Raw genomic sequence first — 24946 nt, forward strand, 5'->3', positions numbered from 1 at the left:
TATTCAGAAACAGGGTCTTTGCAGATGTTAACTAAGCTAAGGACTCTAGGTGAAGTCATCTGGATGAGGTGGGTCCTAAATCCAACGATGAGTATCCTTACAGTTCAGAGAGACACAGAAGGAGAAGCCACATGAGGAGGGAGACAGAGATCTGAGTGAAGTGCCTACAAGCCAAGGATCGCCAGGGAGCCAGGACTGCCAGGAGCCAAGAGAAGCTGGAGAGAGGCCTGGAACAGATTCTGCCTCAGCGCCTCCAGGAGGATTCAACCTGCCAACACTTTGATTTCAGACTTCTGGCCTCTAGGACAGGGAAAGGATAAATTCTGGATGTTTACAGCTACCCTGTTTGTGGTCATTTGTTATGTAGCAGCCCCAGGAAACTCATACAATGGTGAAGGAGGAGGGGGAGGAGGGGGGGAATTGTAAGAAAAAGGCCAGCGGCAGACCCCATGGTCGCTCGGCTAGCATCTACTCTCTCCATCCTTTTTATTAGTAGAACCACAATTTGTTTTGGATAGTAAAAAAAAAAATGCTAAAGCGCTCACCTCCTTGGGCTGACCTTGCAGCTAGAAGTGGCACATGCCCAAGATCTGGTCATTAAGATTTAAATGGAATTTTCTGGGTGGAATTTCTGGGAAATGTGTCTAAAAGGCACAGACTCAGCTAGTATATGTGGGATCTGTTTTTGTTTTTTGCCTTTTATCTACATTCTTTCCCCCCTTTCTCCTACCTGGAATGAGGACTCAATGCCTGGGGTCCAAGCAGCCATTGTATGACCATGAAGTAGACTGTCACACAAGAGAAAGGTGGGGGCTGGAACTTAAATGGGATTGGGCTCTTGAGGATGTCTATCATCCTCTGGATTTCGTGTTCCATAAGAAAAACAAAGCATAGTGCAGTTACGTCATATCAATCAGGGTTTTGTCAGAACTCTGAATTCTCCACCCAGAGAAGTAAGGGGGTCCATGTTAGGAATAAGAGGACACCACAACAAGAAAGACCAGGCCACCTTCCCCAGTGGACTCCCACCCAAGAAGGACTTGGCTGCCCATCCCGGGCCAAGAGCCTTACAGGTACGCAGACGAAGCCACCAGCTCCAGAGGAGCTCCTCCAACCTTCCTCTCCCCCAGCAAAGTCATTTCACACTTGGCCAACCCACTCCTTCCAGCACAGAAACCTGGGCTATGTGGGCGGCTGTGATTTTTCAACTTGGAAGGAAGCGTGGCTTTCAAGCTTCCAGCTTGTCTTTGAGTCACTGATTTCCATCTGTCACGGCGACTTAAGCCAATATTCCAGGAGAGGAAGCTGCCCAAATGAAGAGGCTGCCGGTCACAAGATAATCTGAGAGGAAGAGGTCGGATGGAGACACCTTCAGGAAGTCAGAGGCTGTCCTCACCAGAAAGTCGGGCAAGACACCTCTGGAGACACACGGCAGCTGGCAGCCCAGATAAGGGGACTCCATCAGTAGGGGACCCACAGGGCCAGGCCAGGCCAGTCAGGCCAACTTGCGCCCTAAAACCACCTAAGAATGTTAGATTTAAAACCAAGTAGCAAGATCAATTGCGAAAAAGCAGTAAATATCTGACAAGATGGGAAGAAATTACTAGGACAAAAGGGAAGAACAGAAGGGATCTGAAAGATGACTGAGTCCAGGACTTGCTTTTTTCCCTGAGGATGCTCTGAACATGGGGAACTTAGGGATGCAGAGGGGAGGAAGTCAGAGGGCCAGATGGGCCCCTATGAGGGGCACATAGCCTCTGGGCGGCCTGGGGACCCACAGGCCTTGAACAGGTGTGGTAAGGAGGGGCTCTTCTAAAGACCTTCCTCCTCCCAGCCCCTCACCCCCATGAACCTGGAGGAGGAGATGCAAAATTTACCCTTCCAGGCCTCCAATGAGACCATGAATCCATGCTTTCTGAAGATGATCAGCACACAGCAAACACACTGGGATGCTCGAGAAGAACAGACAGACTCCAGATGGGTGGTGCCAGGTGGTGGGTCCTTACACTCCCCTGGGATCAAAGAGGTATCAGGGGATTTCACTGGTGGTCCAGTGGTTAAGAATCAACCTTCCTCTGCAGGGGACACAGATTAAATCCCTAGCTGGGGAACTAAGATTCCCCCATGCCGTGGGGTGATTAAACCCACACACAACAGCTAGAGAAGCCCAGGCGTTGCAAAGACCCAGTGCAGCCAGAACAAAAAAAAAGACACCATCAGTCTCCTTTCCTAGCATCACCCAGAAAGTGGGACTCCACAGTTTGCAGTGGAGAAACACATCCTACCTGCCATGACCCACTCATCACCCACCAGACTCCTGACAGTCCTCCATGTGCCCGTGACCTTGACCAGAGACTTCACGGAGCATGGGTTTGGGGGTTGAGGGGTGGCAATGATGGCAAGCCAAACATCCCACCACCCCGGCTTCCCTCTCTCTTCCCCAGTGAGAATTTAGGCTGATTTTACGTGCTTGGCTATTAATTTTAATGATTACAAAGCAGAGATAAAAGCAAGAGCCCCTGGTTTGCCTTTGAAGATAACGTCCCTCCCAGCTTCCATTTTATCCACTCTCTCCAAACACAACGGGTAATTTCATTACAGACAGGTCTTTTAAGATTCCCTGGGGACCCAAACCAATAACATATTGTCAATAGCGGGAAGACTGACTGCCCTTCTGCAACTATGAAGTCATGAAGATTTCGCAGGACACGGCAGTACCTGTAAAATATATTCTCACTGAGACTAATATAATATTTGATAAATCTTCACACATAGTACTTGTGTTCAACTAATATGAATATTTATGGGTCCAAAGCAAGGGAGATAAGGAATGACTGGAAATATCTGGCAAAATGGATTTCCTGGCTCCTTCACTTTGTTAAGTACGTGGGGCCGTGGAACGTCCCTCTGTCAGCTCTGTGCAGGAATATGTCCCCGGATTTGGGTCTGGTTGCTACTGGGGAGCAGTAATGGGGGAATGTTTGGGTGTCCTGTCACTTCAAGGTCACCTGGTTCTGATTAAAGCCTCCCGAGACTGTCAGGGTGGCCAGGGCCTGACACCCCCATGCCCATGGCATCAGACTCCAGTCCTGATGGCAGAGTCTCCCAGGAAATGCTTGTCCCCTGGACCAGCCCAGCTCTGGGGGGTCACAGGCAGAAGGAGACCTCGGAGGCTACACTCAGGTCCTTAGGGAGCTGAGAGCTTGGGTGCCACAGACAGTGAGGCTGACTCAGTGCCCCCAGCCCCACTGGGGACAGGGCTCAGCCTCACCCTGGCCTGCTTGCTGCCCTCCAGGGCAGTTGCTGCCTGCCATGCTCAGGCCAGAGCCCCAGGACTTTGTGCATAGTAGGTGCTTATGAATGAAGGAAGGAATGAATGCATGAAGGAATGAAGGAATGAATGCATGAATGAATGGGCCACCGCAGGCCCCCAAGGGAAGGAAACAGAATGGGGACCAGGAGTACTGCCCCTGAGCTCTGTCCTGGAGACAGTGACCTTCCAGACAAAGAATGGTGGATAAGCATGAGAGTTTATGTTGACCTCGAAAAGGCAGGGTGCCCCCATCCCAATGTGGCCCCCCAGCTCAGTCAGCTTAAGCTGCATAACAAGTACCACCAACAGGGGGCCAAACAGCAGACATTTCTTATGGCTTTGGAGGCAAGAAGTCCAGATCAAAGCAGCAGTTTGGTTCCTGATGAGAACCCTCTCCTTAGCTTGCAGAGGGCAGCCTTCCTGCTGCGTCCTCAGGGCCCTTCCTTGGTGTGTGCGTGCACAGACCATGAGATTCCCATCCTCCTCTTCTTAGGAGGCCAGTGATCCCATCACGGGGGCTGCCCTCATGACCTCACCTAACCCTAATCACATCCCAGAGGCCCCACCAGGGTTAGGGCTCCAACATAGGAATGCGGGGAACACAGACATTCAGTCCATTGCATTTCACCCCAGCTCCCCAAATTCACATCCTTCTCTCATGGAAAATACACTCACTCCATCCCAACAGCCAACAAGATGCGAGAGTCATAGGCCCACTGTCCAGTGGGTTAGTGAAGATCCGCCTGTCATCCATCATCCATCCACCTCCCCACGCATCCACTCATCCATTCAAGCATCCTTCCTTCCTCCCTCCCTCCACCCATCCATCAATTCACCCACCCATCTGGGGAACAAATATTTATTGAGAAAATGTTATGTATCAGGCATCATGCTACCCTATCTGTTCAAACTCTGCCCCATTTCAATTCTTTTCCTTCCATTGTCTTTGCTTACATTTCTGAGGAGTCACTATGTGTCAGGCACTTTCACATGCATCACCTTGTCTAATCTCCTCAAAATCCTATCATGGAAGGGTGATCATGTTTCCCATTTCACAGATGGGAAAAGCACAGCTCAGCAAGGAGAACTGGCCTGACATGGTCATCCAGTTGGGGTTTGGACCCAGGTCCATCCAACTCCAGTGTGCAGCTCCAAACTCCTCCTCATCCATGAAACCCTCCTAACCTTCAACACAACCCATCAACACAGTGCTCCCTTTTGTTGCTGATACTCAGTGCCTTAGAGGACAGAGAATGCCAGTTGGCTGCCTCTTTCCCACCTCACTGTAAATTCTCAGAGGAAAACACCCAACCTCCGAGCTTTGGGCACACCCTCCTGTGCTCTGCACAGCAGATCGTGTTCTGTGAGTAAAGTATTAATTGGATTAAGCTATCTCCCTGATTCCCCTTCTTCAACTTCCCGTGGACATCTTGGAGCATTATGTTTTTCTGCAGGGGTGGGGCTGCATAAGAAACAGAATCACAGGCCTGGTGGAGTTGGATGAGGGGAGGTCAGAGAAACTGTGGACAAGCAGAAACCAGAGCTGGTGCTGAACCAGGTCATCTGAGCCAGAACCACATGCCAGGCATTACCCCCACAAGCTTACATGCTTCCTCCACTTACTTCTCAGAATAAAATCAAGAGATAATTACTATTTCATCCCATTGTACAGGTGAGGAAACTGAGCAAGGCTGTGAAGGAACCTGCACAAGGCTGCAGGGAGCAGGGCTGCTCACCTGGGTGTTTTGACTCCGCAGTCACATTGCAGCTGCAAGGCTCTGCCCCCATCAAGGAAGATATAAGCTTGTTTGCTTCCCTGTGTCCACTGCAAAGTGCTCAAGCACACAGAATATTAACACATTTTCCACAATATGCTCAAATAGTGTGAAAATAGTCCCAGGCACTTTCCGTTATTGTCTTTCTCTGGAATAAAATTGAAGCTTGCTGGGTTTCAGATGGGGGCTGCACATAGAACCGATTTGACTTAACTATTCTGTTAAAAGTAAAAGTAGTCCTTTTTGCTCGAGCAGGAGGTATCAGTCCTCTCCACCGAGCTCACTAAGTTGATGTCTTCCCAGCTCATCGTCGGGGAGGCAGGGCAGGGCAGGGACCCTGGCACCAGTGTGCCTGGGTCCCAGTCCCACTGCTGCCAGTGGGGGCTGACCTTGCTTGGCCATGGTCTCATCAGCAAATTGAAGATAGATTATCTCCTGCACAGGCTGTTGTGAGCACCAAACATGGTCACAGACCTCGAGCGCATAGCATGGTGCATCCACCTTGGTTACTGTTACCATCAGGTGAGTGCGAAGCATCTCAGAATGATGCCAACCAATGGCTGGGACTCAACTCTGGAGCTGTGAGCAACCTTTGTCCTGGGGTCTCCCCCAGAAACGTGAAGGCTGGGAAGCAGGGCTCAGGGTATGGGAAGGAGAGCAGCCCTTCACCTGAGAATGCTCTCCAAGAGGTGGCAACATCTACAGGGTGGAGGCGAAGGATGGTGGGGGTGGCAGTGCCAGAGAGGAAGGGGTGTCCAAGATGAGAATCCCGGAGGAGGTACAGCTGGCCAGGCAGCCCCCCGCCAGTGCCCACTTGCCTTTGGAGCCAGATGGATCTTTCCTAAACTTTCCCCCTGCTCTCCAGAAAAGGCCTGGGGATGCACCACTCTTGAGGGGAATGGGGGGTGGAGATCAGCTCCCCTCGCGGCTGGGAGGTGACAAGGCCCCTCTCTGCCCAGGCCCTTGCAGCCCCTTAGGCCTTTAGCGGCCTCTCCCAGGTTCCTACCTGACCTGTGAGGGGGTCCCACCTTACAGACCAGGGGTTCTCAGCCCCACCAACTCAGTGTTCCTATTCACAACACACATCTGTAGTGGCCCCTATTCTGAAATAGGATGTAGATAATACAAAACCAGACATATGCTTTCTTTTTAAAAACCCATTTAATAGTACATGTATGCTAAGCCACTTCAGTCGTGTCCGACTCTTTGCGACCCTATGGACCAGAGTCCGCCAGGCTCTTTTGTCCATGGGATTCTCCAGGCAAGAATACTGGAGTGGGTTGCCATGCCCTTCTCCAAGGGATCTTTCCAGCTCAGGGATCGAAACCTCAACTGATAACTTTATTTGCTGCCTCTCTGAGAAAATGGAAAAAAAGAGAACACCCCAGCTTCCACCCCACCTGGCTAGCTCACTTACTGTCCCTCTACCTCAGAAGCAGGAGCAGGAGGAGCTGTCCGAGGTGCTGGACAGGCCCCAGCTCCTGAGCTGGGGTGCCACCCTCTCATGGGCTCCAGGATGGGTTCTGGCACCCAATCCTCCCCTCTCAGCTAATTCTTATCTTGGAAATAACACCCTCTGTCTGCCCCATCTCCCTCTCCAGGACAGACCCTCATCTCATCCTCCTTCACAGGACTGGTTCTCAATTGGGGGAGGAGATGCCCCCAGGGGAAATTTGACAGTACTTCTCCATGTCCCATGTTGCATGGGGGTCCAACCACCAGTAGTCATCCAGCCCCAAAATCCACAGTGCTTTGCAGAAAGGCCCCATGTCTGCTGCTTCCAACTTCACCCCCAACCCTCATCTAAGCTGACTTTGTCCAGGTCACCCCCACCCTTGGAGCAGCAGTCAGCCCTCAGTGCTCATGGAGTGTGACCCATCAAAGTACTCAGCGGTGCTCGTCCCCTTGATTCCCAGGATCAGACACTGGCCTGCCTCACCTCTCTTCTGGCTACTCCTCATCTCCTGGTAGACTGTCCCAGCTCGGCCAACCTGTCTCTTCCCCTGCACTCACTCCCTGGTCTGGATGAGACCATAAAGCTATGTGGGTTTCGATAGCATCTGCTTGTGGGTAACTCCTGCTATGGGCTCAACTATGTCCTCTAAAAGCTGTGCATTGAGGGGACTCCCCTGGTGGTCCAGTGGTTAAGAATCCACCTTGCAATGCAGGGGACATAAGTTTGATCCCTGATCAGGAAACTAAGGTCCCACATACCAAGGAGCAACTAAGGCTGCATGGCACAACTACTGAGCTTGCACACTCTGGAACGCGTGTGCCCCAACTGGAGAGTCCGTGTACTGCAACAAAAGATCCTGCGTGTCACAACTAAGACCCCATGCAGTCAAATAAATAAATACTTTTTTTAAAAAAAAGGTTGTATGTTGAAGACCTAACTTCAATGTGACTGTATCTGGAGAGGGGCCTTCGTGGGGTGATTAAGATTAAATGAGGTCACCGGGGGACCCTAAACTAATAGGACTGTGGCCTTACAGAGGGAGAGACACCAGGAATGCTCAGGCACACAGAAGAAGCCATCCGCAAGCCAGGAGGGAGGCCTCATCAGAAACCAGCCATGCCAGCACCTTGATCTTGGTTTTCAAGCCTTCAGAATTGTGAGACAATGAATTTCCGTGGTTTAAGCCCTCCAAGTGTGGTATCTGGTTAAAGCAGATGGAGCAGACTCATACAGCTCCCAGTGTGAGTCTCCAGCACGGACTCCCCGACCAATATTCTAGCCAACCCTCCAGCACGCACTGTGCCTCAGGACTCTTGCACTTGCTGGGCCTGGGGCTCCCTCCTTCAGATCTCTGCAGGTCACATCCCCATCCTTACTTTCAGACTTCACTTAAAAGTCACTCCCTTCCTGGGGCCTTCTCCAGACACTGGATGGAGATGCCAGTGCCTCTCCCCTGACACTTCATCCTTCTGCCTTATTTTGCCCCCTACCATGTATTCATGTTCAGTAGTCTGTTCAGTTTGCTCACTGCGATCAGCAGAATCATGGACCCCAAAGCTGTTCACATCCCAGCCCCCAGAACCTGGGAATATGTTAGGTTAACATGGCAGAGAAAATTAAAGGTGTTCATCAGCTGAATTTGAGCTGGATTATCCGGTGGGCCCCTGTGATCATAAGGACACTTAAAGGTAGAAGAGGGAGGCGAAGAGGAGAGTGGGGGTTGGGATGTGACTTCGGGGGAATGGCACAAAAAGGCGAAACACTGCTGGATTCGGAGATGGAGGCCAGATATGGATGCAGGATATGGGTGCTGAACCCCAGGAAAGGCAAGGAAACAGGCAGGAAAAGCCTCCACAGGGCACCCTCCCCAGGAGACCCGTGTCAGCCTTTGACCTGCAGGAGCCTGAGAAGAAGGCTTTCATCACACACCTCTAAACACGCTGTGTTCTCGGACCAGGACATCTGCAAGAACCAGTATTTCTACAAATTCCATGATCTTTCTGTGAACAGCACAACTACATTGCACTCCAGTGTCAAAAGCATTAACTCGTTACATAAAAATGTCTACAATATATGACTATTTTGGTAACTTCCTGTTGAGATTTCTTCCATTTTTAAAGAAATATACTTAGAGGCTCATGAACCAGCTGTGACCTGAGCCTCTCAACCTCCAGGAGGTCCTGTCTGGCAAGTCAGTCCACACACAATTGGGACAATTAGGACTTCCCCTCGTCCCAGCCACTGTCCCCCTGTACCAGCCCTGTGTCTGGCTCTGGGCACACACTGCCCCTCTAGCCTTGAAGCCAAGCCTCACTTCTAACCAGGGTGGAAAACCCAGGGAGGAGCCATCCAGGAGGCTACTGGAGCAGCTACCGGAGCCAGGACCCATCATAGGCCAGGCACCTGTAGATCTTATTTCTCTGGCACACTGCTAGGCCTGGGGCAGCATATTAAGAGCCATTGTACTTGGGCTCATTTACTTAAAAATAAAACCCAACAGCTGAGGCTTCTGAGCAAAGCCCCTCTCTGGAGGACCGGAAGGTCGAAGGTCGCTGCCTGAGCCAGACCAGACGTGTATGGCAGGATTGCCTGCCAAGGTGGACCACCCCCGCGAAGCGAGGCAGGGCGAGGGGTGCTGGGGAGTGGCCTGGGGTGTGTTCAATGCTGCTGCCTCCTTCTCAAGACCCAGGAGTCAGGGCTACATCTGCACAAGTGGGTTATTTTATTTTTATTTATGTTTTATCAGACTCAGAGCTTCAGAAAGCCTTGGAAAGAGCACAGATCCAGAGTCCAGCATCTTCCTTCATCAATTCTGAGGCCATCAATCCACAACCCTAGGGGAGACCACTTTCTAAGACCAGGTGCTACAGCAAGGAGCCTTGAGGGCCATCCATGACAGCAACCCCACACTGGTCTTTCCTCCAGCCTTCCTGCAGTATCCATGTCTCTGTAAACCACTCGATTCATGTTACTTAATAGCCTCCTTTAAACTGATGCACTTTTGAATTAAGTGAATTTGCTTCTTAAATAAGTGAGGTATTGATACGCAAGATAGGAGACCTCTATCCTTTGCCCAAAATGTTAATCAATAAAAAATGAAACAGCATTTGGCTATTAAAGTCTAGCTGGATACACAGCCAGCCAAGGATGCTGAGCCTGGGGGTGGCTCTAAAGGTAGATAGGCAAGTTCAGAGCATGCAAGAGGCACGTTGCCATTGAATTGAGACAGCAAGGTCAAAGAGGATGCATGCGGGACAGCCTTCAGGATGGCACTCTTCCTGTGCCCAGCAGGATCCCGAACTTTGAGCAGTGTGGGTTAGCCATTGCACTGGACACAAGGATGGCCCCTTTCATTCAAGCCAATTCTTTTTGCCTCTACAAGGTTTTGCTGAGGTTGGTGTTTCCATCATCCCCACTTTACAGATGAGAAAACTGAGACTAGAGGGGGGTGACTGACTTGCTGAGATGTGGAGCCAGGTATGAACCCAGCCAGTCAACCCCTATGTTCTAGACAGAAGGCAGAGATCTCCACGGGAGCTTTCTGGCCCTCGGGGGACACTTGACAATGTCTCATGCCGCAGCTGGAGGTGGGAGCAGAGAGGACTGCTGGTGCCTGGTGGGTGGAGGCCAGAGATGCTGCTCAACAGCTTACCAGCACCGTACCACCGTGTGCAAAGATTACCTGGCCCAGATGTCAACAGCAACATGTTGAGAAGCCCTGACTAGGGACCCCAAGGCAGGCCACAGGCTGAGCAGGCCAGAATCAAGACTGTCCTGTCCCTCAGGTGGCTGGAGAGACTGTGTGTTGTCACTGCTGTCATTTCGGTCCCTCAGATCTAAGTGAGATCTCAAATGTGCTTTATAAATCCAACCAGCTAGACAGAGGCACAGACTTCCATGGTCGCAGATGAAGTCCAAGCGTTCCTGGCACACAGGACATTTATGGTGTGTGAGCATGCCTTCCTAAGAGCACAGTCCCATGTCCTCCCTGATAGCCACACACCACTCTCCTCCTTCATAGCACTCACGTAGGTTGGGAAGATCCCCTGGAGGAGGGCATGGCAACCCACTCCAGTATCCTTGCCTGGAGAATCCCCATGGACAGAGGAGCTTGGCGGGCTATAATCCATGAGGTCGCAAAGAGTTGGACTGAGTGATGAAGCACAGCACCACTCACGTGGGGCTGGCCCCTGCCCGGATGCCCTTCCCCGATCCCCTCACAGCTCACTCACATCTGAGTTCGATCATCATAGAGGAGCTCCCCACCCACCCTTGGTGTCAGTCTCCCAGCACACACAGCCACTGTGGTCCTCTGGTGGTCAGAACTCAGGGCATCATGGTTACACTCCCTTTGGAGGCTCCAGGAAAGGGTCCTTCCTGCCTATTCCAGCCTCTGGAGTTGCTGGCATCCTCGGAGTCCTTGGCTTGTAGACGCATCACCCCAGTCTCTGTCTCTGCCTCTGCCTTCTATCTTCTATGTCTGTGTCCCTCTTGGTCTCATAAGGACAATATTGTCCTTATAAATCACTGGATCAGGGCCCACCCTACTCCAGTACAACCTCATCTACGTACGTCTGCAAACAGGGTTACATTCTGAGGACATGAATCTGGGGAAATGCTATTCAAGCCACACCCCATCTAAAGTGGGACCCGTCCCACCCACCCACTCTCCATCACTCTTCCTCTTGGTGGCTTCCTTTCTGTCTGGAGTTGCCCTGTTCACAGCACTCGTTGCTCACCTGCCTGCCTCCTAGGATGTCAGCCCTGAGAGGCAGGGACCTGCATCTCCTTCGCTCCTACACCCTGACTCAGCATCAGGAACATAGGAGGGGTGAATGATAAGGATAAAGAAGATACTGCCTTCATTCCAGAAAATGAGAGAGCTTCAGCCTGCAGAGCAGTTTCCAAGGACCCATCTCACCATGAATCAGCCTCTCCCCATCCCTCTATCCTCCCTTCAAGGGTACCTGTGCTTTTTGAGAGCAGAACAGAAAAGCTGACCAAAGAGCAGGAAAGCTGTTCCAAGAGCTGGATCCCAGGCAGTAATGTCCCCAGTAGGACATGGGATATGGAAGTGAATAGAGACTTATTTTTGTCAAGTTATCAGCCAACGAAGGATAAACTGTCCTTTCAGAAAATAGTGCCGAACCTCTGAAATATGCAAATTGCTGAGCTGAATTGTAAATGCAATCACTCAGCCCTGGCAGGCTCCCAAGGTGAGGGTCACGGTTGGCCTGAGTTATTCCTAGAAGTGGGGCCCGGGCTGGATCTGCAGAGTCTCTGGATAGAGCCAGCCCCTCCAGAGTGAGGTCTGCTCCTCCCAGGGGAATTGCGTGAGGGGTGTTTATCTCAGGGTGAAGCACCCCTACCTCTCATCGCCCCAGATGCCAAGGCCCAGGACTGCACAGCGCTAACCTCTGTGACCATAAGTGGCTTCGGCTGTTCTGATATGGGTGGTTGGATGGGGTCACAGGCAGACCAGCAGGCAGAGGAGCACAGGCAAAGAAGGGGAAAAAAAACAAAACCAACATGCTGTTAATCTTCTCAGGGTGAGTGAAATGTAATTGCAGGCGGCTCCCATGTAGGAGAATGGAAAAAGCCATTCGTGTCAAAAGCCCCCTTGCTGGCTGTGGTTGTGCAAAAGCCTGGGCTCTGGTTGGGAGCACCAACTATTTTTTCACTTTCTGTAGTAAATCAACAACTATGGGGGATGTGAGACAGATGCAGGGGGAGAGGCCAGCCAATTAATGACTTGGGGTGGGGGCGGGGGTTGGGGGAGGAAGTGGCCAACCAATTAATTGCTGCCATTCTGAAGCAAGACCTGCCAGGACCCGTGATTAAATCCTGAACGAATGGCAACTATTTCTCCGGCCACGGTGGCTTTGACTGCTGGGATCAGCAATGCAGGACGTTTTAACTCATAAAGCAGATTCAAGGAAGATGGAGGAGATTGATGAACTCTAGCTGGAAGGGCCCAGGAACCAGCGGGGAGCTACTTCTAGAATTAAAATTCACAATGACTAGGGAAATCTTTCCGATGAAACACACATGCCCTGCAAGTGGAATATCTTAGGCATCTTCAAAACGGAGCTGCTCGTGCATAGCAAAGGGCTTGAAAACCCTTCTTGAGAAGTCAGCACCTTCTATGCACACGGGCTCTCAGGAGTGGGCAGACTGGGACAGGCATACCACAGAGGTGAGGAGTGGTCCAGAGGGGCAGCCAGCCTCTCGCCGTCCCCAGGAACCTTCCAGGCCCCTCTCAGACACCCACCCCGCCCCCCTCCACCAGGCTGTTCTGCAGGCTCCACCCACCTGGGGCATTCATCCTTTGGTCACTGGAAGGGCGCTGATCGGGCATCCACCCCATGCCAGGTTTGAGGCACTTGCTGTCCTCACATGGCTTGTGCTCTCATATGATATTTGAATTCCCACGCCAGGTGGGGACTGTTTGGATACCTCCCCAAATTCAGCTTCTCAGCTGTGACACCTGCCTACCACCAAAGCAAGCACCACAGTGCAGGAAAGTTCCACACGGAGGGGTTTGCTCCCCCTGCAGCCCGAGGGGCCAAGGCAAACACAGGGTGACCTCCTGGCGTTCTCTCCATCTGCCTCCTTCTCGCCTCTCTCCAGGCACCTCCTGGTCTCAACTCCAAAATTCTTCGATTACTAAAACTCAGGGTGGGGACTTCCCTGTCAGTTCAGTAGTGAAGACTTTGAATGCAGGGGCTGTGGGCTCAATCCCTGGTGGGGGAGCTGAGATCCAATGGAGGAGAACAGAAAAAGCGATTCAAGTCAAACAACCCCCTCCACACCTCATGGCCAAAAAAGCAGAAGGTAAAAACAGAAGCAATATTGTAACAAATTCAATAAAGACTTAAAAAAACAAAAACATCACTCATGGTGCTCAGACTATTGTTAGGATTTCAGCTTCCTGATCTGGGCCCCCTCCAGTGGATGGAGCCTCAGAGACAAGTGCCCCTTGGCAACCCAACAGCCACTTCCCCACTCTTTCCACCCACTTCACCCCCCATCACATCCCCTTAAGCAATACTCTGCTACAGACCCGGGCTTCCCAAAGTGTGCAGTCAGAATCCCGGGAGGACCAGCACGTGGGACAGGGTTGTTGGCTGAAAACGAACACAGCGTTAAATAACATTGACTCACACCGTGAGACTTATCCCCTCTTAAAGCCTGGCTCAATCCCCTGATTTCTTCAAGGAGAAAGTCTTGGTTTCATGTCAATATATCCTCCACACTTGAGAATCTCCCTTCTAACAAAGAGAGGGCAGGTTTCTGGCTCAGAGCCTCTGCTGACAGCCCTGTCACGCTGGAATTAAAGAGCATGATTTTGTTTTCATTACATTCATTCGCCTAGTCCCCTCCTGCTTACGAGTACAGTGGTGATTTGCAAATGTCTTTTTACATAAACTTATTCTAAACAAAAACAATCAATCGTTTAGACAAAGATCCACTCACTGTCTCATCCAACAAATATTTCTGGAGCATGAACTGTGTGCAAGGTACCACCCAAGACCCTTGGCATTAGAACTGTGAATAAAACAGACAAAATTCCCACCCTCAGATGAACAATAGAACAGGTCTGATGCACAATTATGGCAAAACCCAGTACCAGTCTTATGTGAATTTCTTTAATTTGAGAGAGCAGGGCCAGCAAGTACCTCTTCCCAATGGAGGGGAAGTGGTGTTGGCACAGCTGGTGGGAGGCGGGCCCCACCTGAGATGTACAAGGCCATTATCCGATAGACCACAACTGGACCTTCTGTTATTTTAACTTGAACTTTTGATAAATTAAGAAATGTAGATCATTCTAAAACAAGTATGCTTCTAGCAGCTGCCACAGCTAACTTCCTAAACAACCTTGAGCAAACCCTGCTGTCTCGCCGGCCCTCAGCTTTTCCATCTGTACAGAGGATACATGGTTTTGACCTCTGATTGTGAGGGACTTGGGCTGGTTAGAGGGTCAAGTTAGAGGGAATTAACACACATGTTGTCTGAATTTTAAAAAGCAGCCAACCAACCCAAATGGAAACCTCCCCCTCCCATCCCCAGCTCGAATTCAGCCTCTGCTCCTAAGGGGTCATAGAAGGCAGAAGGGCTTGAACATATGACCAACTGAATGGGATTTCCCCTCCCTTCTCATTGAGCTTAAAGTGAAATTGAAAGTTGGTTGCTCAGTCCTGTCTGACTCTTTGCAACCCTATGGACTGTAGCCCACCAGGCTCCACTGTCCATAGAATTCTCCAGGCAAGAATACTGGAGCGGGTAGCCATTCCCTTTTCCAGGGATCTTCTCAACCCAGGGATTGAATCCAGGCCATCTGAATTGCAAGCAGACTCTTTACTGCCTGAGCCACCAGGGAAGCCCACTGAGCTTAGAGGTTCTCCAATTCCACCTTCATAAGACTCACTGTGCCAGTTGCAGGCATGAAACCAGGGATGCTGTACTTTATGTGCAGTTTAAGATATTTGGAAGGATAATTTTTGCCTATAAACATTTTTTCTTGCCTTGAGCACTAAACTTAGAAGCAAACTCTCATGTACATACAGCATGTGACTACACTGAATTTCCTTAAAGAAAATCCACCCCCACCCCTCTCCAGGTCCTGTGAATTTGAATCTACACACACCATTAATAAGTCTTTGCTGAGTCAACAAGACATTTCAAGTAAAGGGCACTGGACCAGCTAAAGAAAAGCTGTGGGGGGTATTGGGGAGGATGCTCTGCTTCTGGGCCCTGCTCCCCAGGGACAATCTTTCCTCCCCACCAGCTCCTTCAAGCCAGGAGAAGTGTTTCTAGGAAGCAGTCAAGGCAAAGCAAATATAAGCAATAAATCAATTTTGTTGGGGTTTCTCCCTCTCCTTTCTAAACTCAGCTGAATTCGTATCAAGTAGAAGCTCCTAGGAATCCATATCCTATTCCTTGGATCTAAAACACAATAGACACTAGTGTAAAGGGCTGTGGCTTGCCTCCTCTGGGAAGCACGCTCCTTGATGTTTTTCAGAATCCTTTAACAGAAGAATCTGTGCCAGTTTGAAGGGTGAGCACTGTTCTCAAAGGGCTTCTTGTGAACAAAGGTCAACCATTCCTGCACTGTCCTCTCCTTAGGGACCCACCCAGGCTGAGTGCTAGATTGGGGCTCTCTTGTCATGTCCAGAAACAAATACTGAATGACCCCTGGGTAAGGCGCTATGCTAGGCACATGGTCTGAGATGGGTATGCAAGATAAAGAGTGGGATTGGTGGGAGAGACAGAACAGAGATTGGAGAGAGACAGAACAGTTGGGCTAAGGGATGGGCAAAGAAAGAAGAGAGGAAAATTGATAGGAGGAAGAGATTTGGTGAAGGGGTGAGGGAGAAAGGATTTTAAAAAGGAGAAAGGGGTGGGAAGAGGAGTAGGAAGAGAGAAGAGAGGAGGGAGGAGGAAGAAGCCAGGAGAAGGGAGGGGGAGAGGCTGGGGTGGGCCTGGGAGTGACACTCCACTTTCCCAAAACACTTCATCATCCCCCATCAGTTGGTTGAAGGTCCTGGCTTTTCCTGCCTCCAAGAATCCCAGCTCCTTCTCACCTTGACGTGGGGGAGGGGAGAGAACGGCTCTCAGCACTGAGCTGGCCGTCAGGATGTTACACAACCCGACGTGCTGCCAATGTTTTTATATAATCCTCCACTTCTCCCCATAAAACAGACCATAACACCCTGGCAAACACACTTCAATAAAGCTGTGTGCTATTACCGGGGCACACTGCCTTCCTGGAGATGAATCACCACTGGAATGGTCAAGTGACAGCTGAACTAAACTTTTCTCCCCTCGTGGTTTCAGCTGAATAGGGAAGATCAGAAAAGCCAAGCAACCCACCAGAACTACCTCCAGACAAAAACCCAGGAGCTCAGGGGTGGTGAGAAGGCACTTGGGAAGTCAGAGGATGCGCTACTCTCCCAGAGAGGGTGGGCATGGCTGCAGACAGCTCTCGTATCCTGGGCATCAGGAACCAAGCCTCAGGTTCAGAGCTGCTGCTCCAAGGCCAGCTGGGCATCCAGAAGGAAATCCCAAGAGGATCTCCACATTGGACTGAGTGACGTGTGGAACAGGCCCCGTCTATGCAAGCTGGCTCCCAGACAGCTCCTGCTGGAGCCTGTTACTGACTCTTCCTAAAGAGCATTGCCAGGGGCTGCTGGTGCAGAAACCAGAATAGCACAGGACAGAAGGGGAATACCTACTAATGGGGTAAACATAAACTTTCCTCTTTCCTCCTTGCAACTGGCACAGAGTAAGCCCAGGGAGCAGCAGTTGCTTTATTCTGCTCTGCTGCAACCCAATGTGGAAAAGTACTCCTCCTCCCCCACCACCTAGCTCCACATTGGCCCTGACCCTCCTTGACTCCCACACTGACCCTCAGGGTGACTCACATCCACTTGGGATGAAACAAGGAGCCCACCTCCAGGAGCCAGTTCCTGTAGAAGCTTCCAAGGACTCCGGGTTCCCAAGCACCATGGCTCAGGGTCCATTTAGGTAATTAATATCTGCCAAGCCCCTGCCAGGACCTAGACTCTATTTGTCCATGAGTCACAGGTTCACAGCCTCATACTCGACCCACAGCACTTGGTTGATTGAGCCCTGAGCATCCCCAGGATAGGGAACTGAACAGCTCCAGTGGTTGGGGCATAACTCTTTGCAACCCCATGGATTGTAGCCCACCAGGCTCCTCTGTCCATGGAACTCTCCTGGCAAGAATACTGGAGTAGGTTGCCATTCCCTTCTCCAGGGGATCTTCCTGACCCAGGGATTGAACCCAGGTCTCCTATATTGCAGGCAGATTCTTTACTGTCTGAGCCACCAGGGAAGCCCACTTTTCTCCACCAACATCTAAAGAACACCTCTGAAGGGCAGCATAGCCATCCTGCCTCTCTCCACTTCTTCCTCAAGAGAGGGGAGTGAGTCCAGGCTTAGCCCTGATGCCCCACAGCTCCTGAAGCAGCATGGCAGACTCCCTTGCTCTTAGATCTGGGCACTGCCTGCTCTTAACACAGGTCCTACAACCTCTAGAAGTTCTCTCAGTTCCTCAGGGAACAAGGTGGAGTCCCTTCATGTGTACTGGTGGGTTGGGGTACTCAAGTGTCCTCTGGGCACATAAGTGTATGCGTAGTCATTCAGACCAGCATCCTCAGCTACACAGAGGCTGTATTCCCATCTGCCTTCTACCTGATTCACTCCACAAGTAACAGGAAATCGATCCTAGCCCTGGTTGGCCACCAGGTCCCTGGGGTCCTCGCAGGTTGTAGCGCCAGGGACACAGTTCAGAGTCCCAAGCCCGGAAACAATTCTTCCTCCACCCACTCTCCCAGCCTCTTTGTCCCGAGCGGGGCGCTGGCTCAGCTCACCATTCAGCTGGTTGTAGACTACCTCCTCCAGGTGGTCAAGGCGCTGCAGGATGGCTTCGCGCTCAGCCAGCGCGCCCACCTTGGCATGCCGGCTGCGCACCCGGCGGTCGGCACTGCGAACGATCTGCACCAGCCCCTCTGAGCGGTCCTGCAGGCGGCAGTACACGGAGAAGAGGATGATGCCCACGAACACCAGGATGTTGACCGTCAGCAAAGTTTTGATCTTCCTGGCCACCGCCATGAACGCGGTTGGAAGCTGGGGGCTGCCTCACCCACGGGGCATCCCCGTGGGCCCGGTGGACACAGGAGCCTCCGCCTGGCCCGCTGCTTCGGGGACCATGAGCCAGCCCAGCTCACCGCGGGCTGCGGGCTTGGGGTGCTGAAGGAGGGGGGCTGCGGGCCGGGAGCTGCAGGCAGGGGCTGCAGGCGGATGCTGCGGGAGGGCTGCGCGCTCTGCCGCCCGCGCCCGGGAGCTGTCCCTTCAGCACCACCCGCGCCCTCTCAGCGCGCCCCTCTGCCTCCCGGGTTCCCCACCAGTAGGGGCTGCCCGGGGCCGTGGGCGCAGGGGGCACTCGGCATCCTCCTCAGAGGGGCGCGGCCCCCTCTCAGGGGCGGCGGGGAGGGCCTCGGGACCCGGGGAAGCGAGGGAGGCGCGGGCCGGCAGGCACTCGGCTGGTGTGCAGCTCCTGCCCGCCCCGCAGCCACGGCGCCGGTGCGGAGTGACGCGGCCGCCCAGCTCATCAGCATGCGGGCCCCGTGCCCGCCCCCGCAGGCCCGTCCCTCCGGGACCGCCCCCTCAGGGACCACCCCCACCCCACCCCACCCGGTGGGGCGCAAGGTCTGGCTCGCGCCCTAGGCGCCAGAACCGGGTGGGGCGGGGCGGGGCCTCGCGTTCTGGAGACCCAGTCCAAGGGCGTCCCGGCGGGTGCGGCGGGGCGGAGCCCGCGAACAATCTCTCCACACGCCCCCTCCCCAAACTTGACCTGCGGAAGCAGGATCTTGGGGAGTGAGTGTCTGGTCAAGGCAGTATAGTCTGCGTGGATGAGCAGGGGTAGGTGGGAGGGGAGGCTCTTTGTGAGAAAGAAGGGGGACAGTAGGGTCAAAGCCTCCTTGGTGGTTTGTCTCACCTTTCCCTCATTCAAACTGAATCAACCCCCGGCCTCCCTCCCCTTCCCTCTCTGCAGGGCAGAGGGCTGGGAAGAGCTGAGTCCAAGAACTGGTGCCCCGGGCTTGAGAGTCCGTGGTACCCAGAGACACACAGGCAGAACCGCAAAACCCACTGCGGGACGGGGGAGGCGTAGGCTCTTGGGCATCCGGTGCTCCAGGACGCGGTCCTCAGACCTCAGGGCACAGCAAACCTGGCTGACCCCGCCTCCACGTCAATCTCTAATACAGCCTCAAACCCGCGTTTTATAGGTGAGACAGCCGGGGTTCAAGAGAGTAAAGACCCAGCTTTGGACCCTGAGCACCGAGAAGGCAGGAGGCTCTATCTACTTCACACTTTCTCCCCAGTGCTTGATGCTTGGTGCTCAGTAAATATTTGTTCAGTGAATATATGCAGGAACATTCATTAAGAGCTGGTTTCTGTTGGTTGCTCACTATAAAGAGATGAATAAGGACCTTTGGGCTTGAGGGAGCTCTTGGTGTGTGTGTGTGCATATGCACATGTGTGTATACATGTATGCATGTGTGTCTCTGTGTGTGCACTTGAGTGTGTGCTCCTGTGTGTGTCCATGTATGTGCATTTATGTGTTCATTAGTGCATTTGTGTGCATCCACATGTGTACATGTGTGTATTTGTCTGTGTGTGCATTTATGTGTGTGTCCATGTATGCATTTGTGTGTATGTCCATGGGCATGTGTCTATGTATGTGTCCGTGTGTGTGTGTATCCATGTATGAGTGTATAGGGGGACTTTGGGGGTCTCCCAGCTCTTAGTTCAATGTTCTTTTTGCAAACATGCATTTCTAGACTTCAGCCATACCAGTCTATCCAGCTTGGAGGTTTTGTGCCCCTGGGTAGATTCTCTTGCGAGCTGAAAGATTCCTTGCTCCTCTCCCTCATCAAAACTCTCCTTTCTTTCTCAGGACATTAGTCCAAGAAATTCAGAGGACCATCACCAGGAAGGACACAGCCACTGGGACTTGAGGCCAGCTGTCCACAAGGTGCTCACCAAATAAATCACTTCCTTTTCGAGGAACCTGGATTCTGTTTTCATCATCATTCCAGGAGAGTCTCACAATGCAGCAAGTTAGATAAACACTGGTCTGTTTTTGATAAATAGCCATTCCCCTGTCTCTCCTTAAGAAATATTGCATTTTTCCTGTTTATAAAATGCCAAGTTCTAGGATGTCTCCCCATTTTACAAGGATGGCTTTTGGAATAATAATACAAACATTTATGCAGTGGTAAGATTTTGCCAGGCCTTGTTCTAGGTCCTTTATGGCCATTAACTGATTAAGACCAATAGCATTACAGTACAAGCTGGCATGATCTAATTAAACTGTGAGGAAACTGAGGCATCGAGAGGGCAAACGCCTTGCTCAAGGTCACATCAAGGGCAAATCATGGATCCGGGCTTCAAGGCCAGACATTTTGACTCCAGAGTCAAATTTATTAGCCACTGTCACTCAAGAAAAAAAAAATGAAGCACTTTTCATTGTATGTCTATTGAATGCAATGTTAAAGTGGTTTTGCTGGAGGAAACATAATTTTGTCCATGTAAATACGTTCTTCTGCATTCTAAGGTTTAGTAGGATATGATGCATCCAATATGCATTAATATTGGGTGACATTTCATTTGAAATATAACCACACTGACTTGGGAAAGTTGGGGGGGCTGCTATGCAGGAAGGAGAATGCATCTAGTAGGCTAGCAACCTGGTATTCACTTGATTTTGTAAAATATACTGAATATATTTTAACTATGAGCTGTGCTACCAATAATGTGGATCTGAGGCAGGACCATGGAAGGAGAAGCACTCCACCTTCTTTCCACCACCACTGTTTTCCCTCTGACAAAGCTCTGGCCTCCCAGGTTTCCCTCAGATGCCAGCCCTTCAGAAGCTGCAAGACCAGAGTGCTGGTTTGCTGGCCTGGGAAAACCCTCACTGGTATTCAGATACCACATTGGAAGGTATGCATGGGACTAAGGGAGTCTTGTGGTCGCAACCTTGAGGAGCATGAACATCATGCTGGTGCAGACCACGAGAGGGTGGAAACATGGAAACATGAAATGGCTCCCCCAGAAGGGGTGTGCTGGGTCCTCTAATGTCCTTGAAGTCAGCCTCCCTTGTGAGGTCTACCTTGAGATAACACTAGGGTCTGAACAGAATTCACTCTGAGTTGGGTCTTGCCCTTTCGTGGACCACAAACTGAAAGTCAGGACTCATTGATGATTCTTTCCTGGCTCATGGAGAGGACAGGTCCTATTCAGGATTCAGCCTGAGTATATGGCATGCTGTGTTTTATTATCTTAAAGTTATCAGTCAGGAGAGGCTGGGTGATGTGGAAACAAATGCCCAAATCTCAACAGCTCAAACAATGGAGGGCTATTTCTCAAACATGCTTTACATCTATGGGGATCAACAGGGGTGTTCTGCTAACTACTCACTTCAGGACCCAGTCTTCAGAGAGTAGCCACCTTGAGCATTGCCCACAGCTGTACAGAGGGGAGAAGATGGCTCAGGAGGGCCTCACGAGGTCATTAAACACCCCAGTCTAAAAGTGACGCCAGCTATTTCCACTCAAAATGTATCATCCAGAAAGCATCATGTGGACCACCCAGCACCAACAGCTGGGATAGAAGTGAAATTCTACTGTGCTCTTGGAAGAGGACAATCTGGAGATATTTGGGTAAAGGGCGCTCACAATCCACACAGCAACCTTCCAGAAAATCGGATTTTATTCCAACCTCCCCTCCAGCCACACTCCCAATCACCAAGCTCCCCAAGGTAGCAATGCATGATTGTTGTTAAATTAAAATTTAAAGCAACCATTTTATAGAAGAGAAGATGAAGGTGGGAAAGAAATATGTGGTGAATTTTGCTTAAGACCAGATTCATTGATGAGGTTGGATCTCAGGCATCTGCTCCTGAGCCAAGATCCTCTGAGAATTGAAATTTGAGCTTCTGAATCATCGTGGCTCCTCCCAGTGGAGAGTCTCAGCTGGCAGTGGCCTGAGGTGAGGGCAGAGGTTGTGCGGGCCAAGTTCTCCCTGAGTGATTGACCTCCAAACACTGAGCTGCAGAAACACCCCGACAGCTCCAGTTCATGCCGAGATGAAGTGGGGAGTTAATGATACCCCGGGATTCCAACTTCAGTCCTGCCTTCCGGACTGAGACTTGACTAGATTTGACTCTAGGAAGCTTAAAAGAGTCAGCAGAGGGCTTCCCAGGTGGCTCAGTGGTAAAGAATCCACCTGCTAAGGCAAGAGACACGGACTCGATCCCTGATCCAAGAATATCCCATGTGCCGTGGGCAACTAAGTCCGTATGCCACAACTGCTGAGCCCGTGCTCTAGAGCCTGGGAACCACTACTGAGCCCATGTGCCGCAACTACTGAAGCCTGTGTGCCCCAGAGCCCACGCTTTGCAAAAAGAGAAGCCACCACAGTGAGAAGCCAGTGCACTGCCACCTGTGCAGCAGCAAAGACCCAGCACAGCTATAAATAAATAAAATTATTTTTTTAATGGTCTGCATCAAAAAATCTTTAAAAAAAATCAACAGAGATGTTGGCAGTCTATTCATTAGCACAGATCCCCTCTTGGATGCCCTCCCCATGACAGCTGGTAGGCCCACAGCCCATTAGCTACACAGATGGACACATCAGTCCTCGGGCAGGTGATACAGGCTCCCAGTGGGCAAGAGAGGCAGGGAGATTTGAGATCTGCAAGCCAGGCCACCACCTGCCTTCTCCGGGCAGAATGGCCACGTTTCACTGGGTCGAGAGAGGAAAGAAGCACAGGACGACAGGAAGGTGCATGTAAGGGGAAGGGAGGGAGGTCAGAGGGATGTGTGAGAGAGATGGAGAGGGAGAGAAAGAGGGGGAAGGAGGTGGAGAAAGATTTTGCTGGGAGGTGGGGAACAAGGAAGTGTTAATCCGAATGAAAGATGTTGGGTACTCTTTTCTGCTATCTTTTCTCCCCAAGGCATTCTAAAAGGGTGATAGAATTTGTGAGTGTCCTCACAGCTGAATCTCCTCTGTCTCTTGGGTCCCGAAGCTGACCCAGCTTCACAACTGCTCCAGCAGAATAGCATCATCTGTTTCCCAACAGTAATTGTCAGCAGGTTCAAATGTCTATTTCTCACTGGTATCACACAGAAAAAAACATCATCTGGGAGACTATCAGTATCTGACTCTTAATTTATTTACCAAACACGTAAAGAGTGTTTGACCACATGCCGGATGCTGGTCCAAGTACTGTACAAAAGGCACTCACTTAACTCTCATGCAACCCACAAAGGGAGGTGCCATAATACCCATTTTGTAGATGTGGAAATAGAGGCACAGAGAGGTTTCATAACTGCCTAAAGTCACACAGATATTAGAGATGGAGGTGGGATTCAACCCAGGCCATCTGGCTTCAACTTTCAAACTCTACACTCAGCTGCCTCTTCTGCCCGTAAAGTATCCTAAAATATATTCTTTCTTTTGCCATATTGAAGGCTAATCTCTCCTGTTTCCTACTGATCCATGATGCTAACTTCACGATGTCCCTTCATCACAGAGGCCTGGTCTGTTGAATCGTTATTCCATCAGGGTATTCAAACCACCACCAAACATCAGCTTAAATCCACAGCATTCAGTCTCTCAGCACGTGTGTCTACAACCAAGGCAGGACTCACAGGACAGGCTCATCTCTGAGGCCCCTGTTGTCATTAAGCAGTGGAATGGGGTCATCTGAAGGTTCGTTTGCTCAGATGTCTGTAGTTGTGGCCAGTAGTTGGCTGGATCTGGGCTGGACTGCCTGAGCACCCATGCTGGCCCCTCCTCTCACACTGGCCCCTCTGTGTGGCCTGGGCTTCCTCACAACATGGAGGCTGGTCCTGAGACCAAGACTTCTGAGAGGGCCAGCCACACCGTCTTTCGTGAACTAGCCTCAGAAGTCACACAGTTTTGCTTCTGCCACACAGGTTCAAGGGAAGGACACAGACAATATTTCTTTGTGGACACCTGGAGGGGGCTTCTCCATAACCAGTCTGATGAAATGTCTCTTGCTGCATATCTCCCAGCTGTTGGAAGGATGTGGCTCAAGGTCAACTGCTTGGAGGACTGACCTCTGGTGGGTCCAAGAGTCTCATCTGAATGGGAACGACTCTTGATTGCTTTTAGGTTTTGGCAACTGTACCACCTGAGTAGGTGAGACGAACATCATAAACCCTGGGCTGGTGTCTCAGCCAGGCAGATGCTGTCAGTGCTACCCAACCTCCTTTCCTCCCCTGATGTAAGAGCAACAGCAAATGCCTCTTGGCCACAAGCACCTATTTCAGACCAAGAAGTAAATCGTGATTAGTTGAAACCAACCCTTGATAGGTCTATGATGGTCTGTGGTCTGAATGCTTGTGTCTCCCCAAAAGTTCACCCTAAAGGTGATGGTATTATTAGAAGATTTGGCCTTTGGGAGGTGCTTAGGTCATGAGGATCGAGCCCTCATGGTTGAGGTTAGTGCCCTTATTAAAGAGACCCCAGAGAGTTCTCTTGCCCCTTCCACCAGGTGAGGGCACAGCCAGAAATCAGCAGTCTGTGGCCCATGAGAGGGGCCTCACCCAGCCATGCTAGTGCCTTGACCTTAGACCTCCAGTCCCCAGAACTATGAGAAATAAGGGTCTGCTGTTTATAAGCTATTCAGTCTATGCTATCTTGTTATAAGAAAGAACGCACTAAGACAGGTGATCATATTAGCCAATTGTGGCCTAGAGTGTAGACAGACGTCTGCAGGCTGTGGCTTGTAGAAAGGATTTCCTTTTCAGTTAAAAGGCACTGATTCTACTGATCTGACCAATA

At 51.1% G+C, this 24946-nt stretch overlaps 1 protein-coding gene across 1 annotated transcript in view; it reads right to left on the reverse strand.

Annotated features, from left to right (window-relative positions):
- The window catches only part of GALNT9 (polypeptide N-acetylgalactosaminyltransferase 9), a 119495-nt gene extending 101314 nt beyond the window's left edge, over positions 1 to 18181 (reverse strand). Inside the window, exon 1 of the mRNA XM_005891207.3 lies at positions 17941 to 18181. Coding sequence (XP_005891269.1) covers positions 17941 to 18181 — 241 coding nt within the window. The remainder of the gene's footprint in view (positions 1 to 17940) is intronic.
- Between the last annotated feature and the right edge of the window lie 6765 nt (positions 18182 to 24946).

Source organism: Bos mutus, chromosome 17, assembly GCF_027580195.1.
Source record: "Bos mutus isolate GX-2022 chromosome 17, NWIPB_WYAK_1.1, whole genome shotgun sequence".
In the NCBI taxonomy this organism is placed as follows: domain Eukaryota; kingdom Metazoa; phylum Chordata; class Mammalia; order Artiodactyla; family Bovidae; genus Bos; species Bos mutus.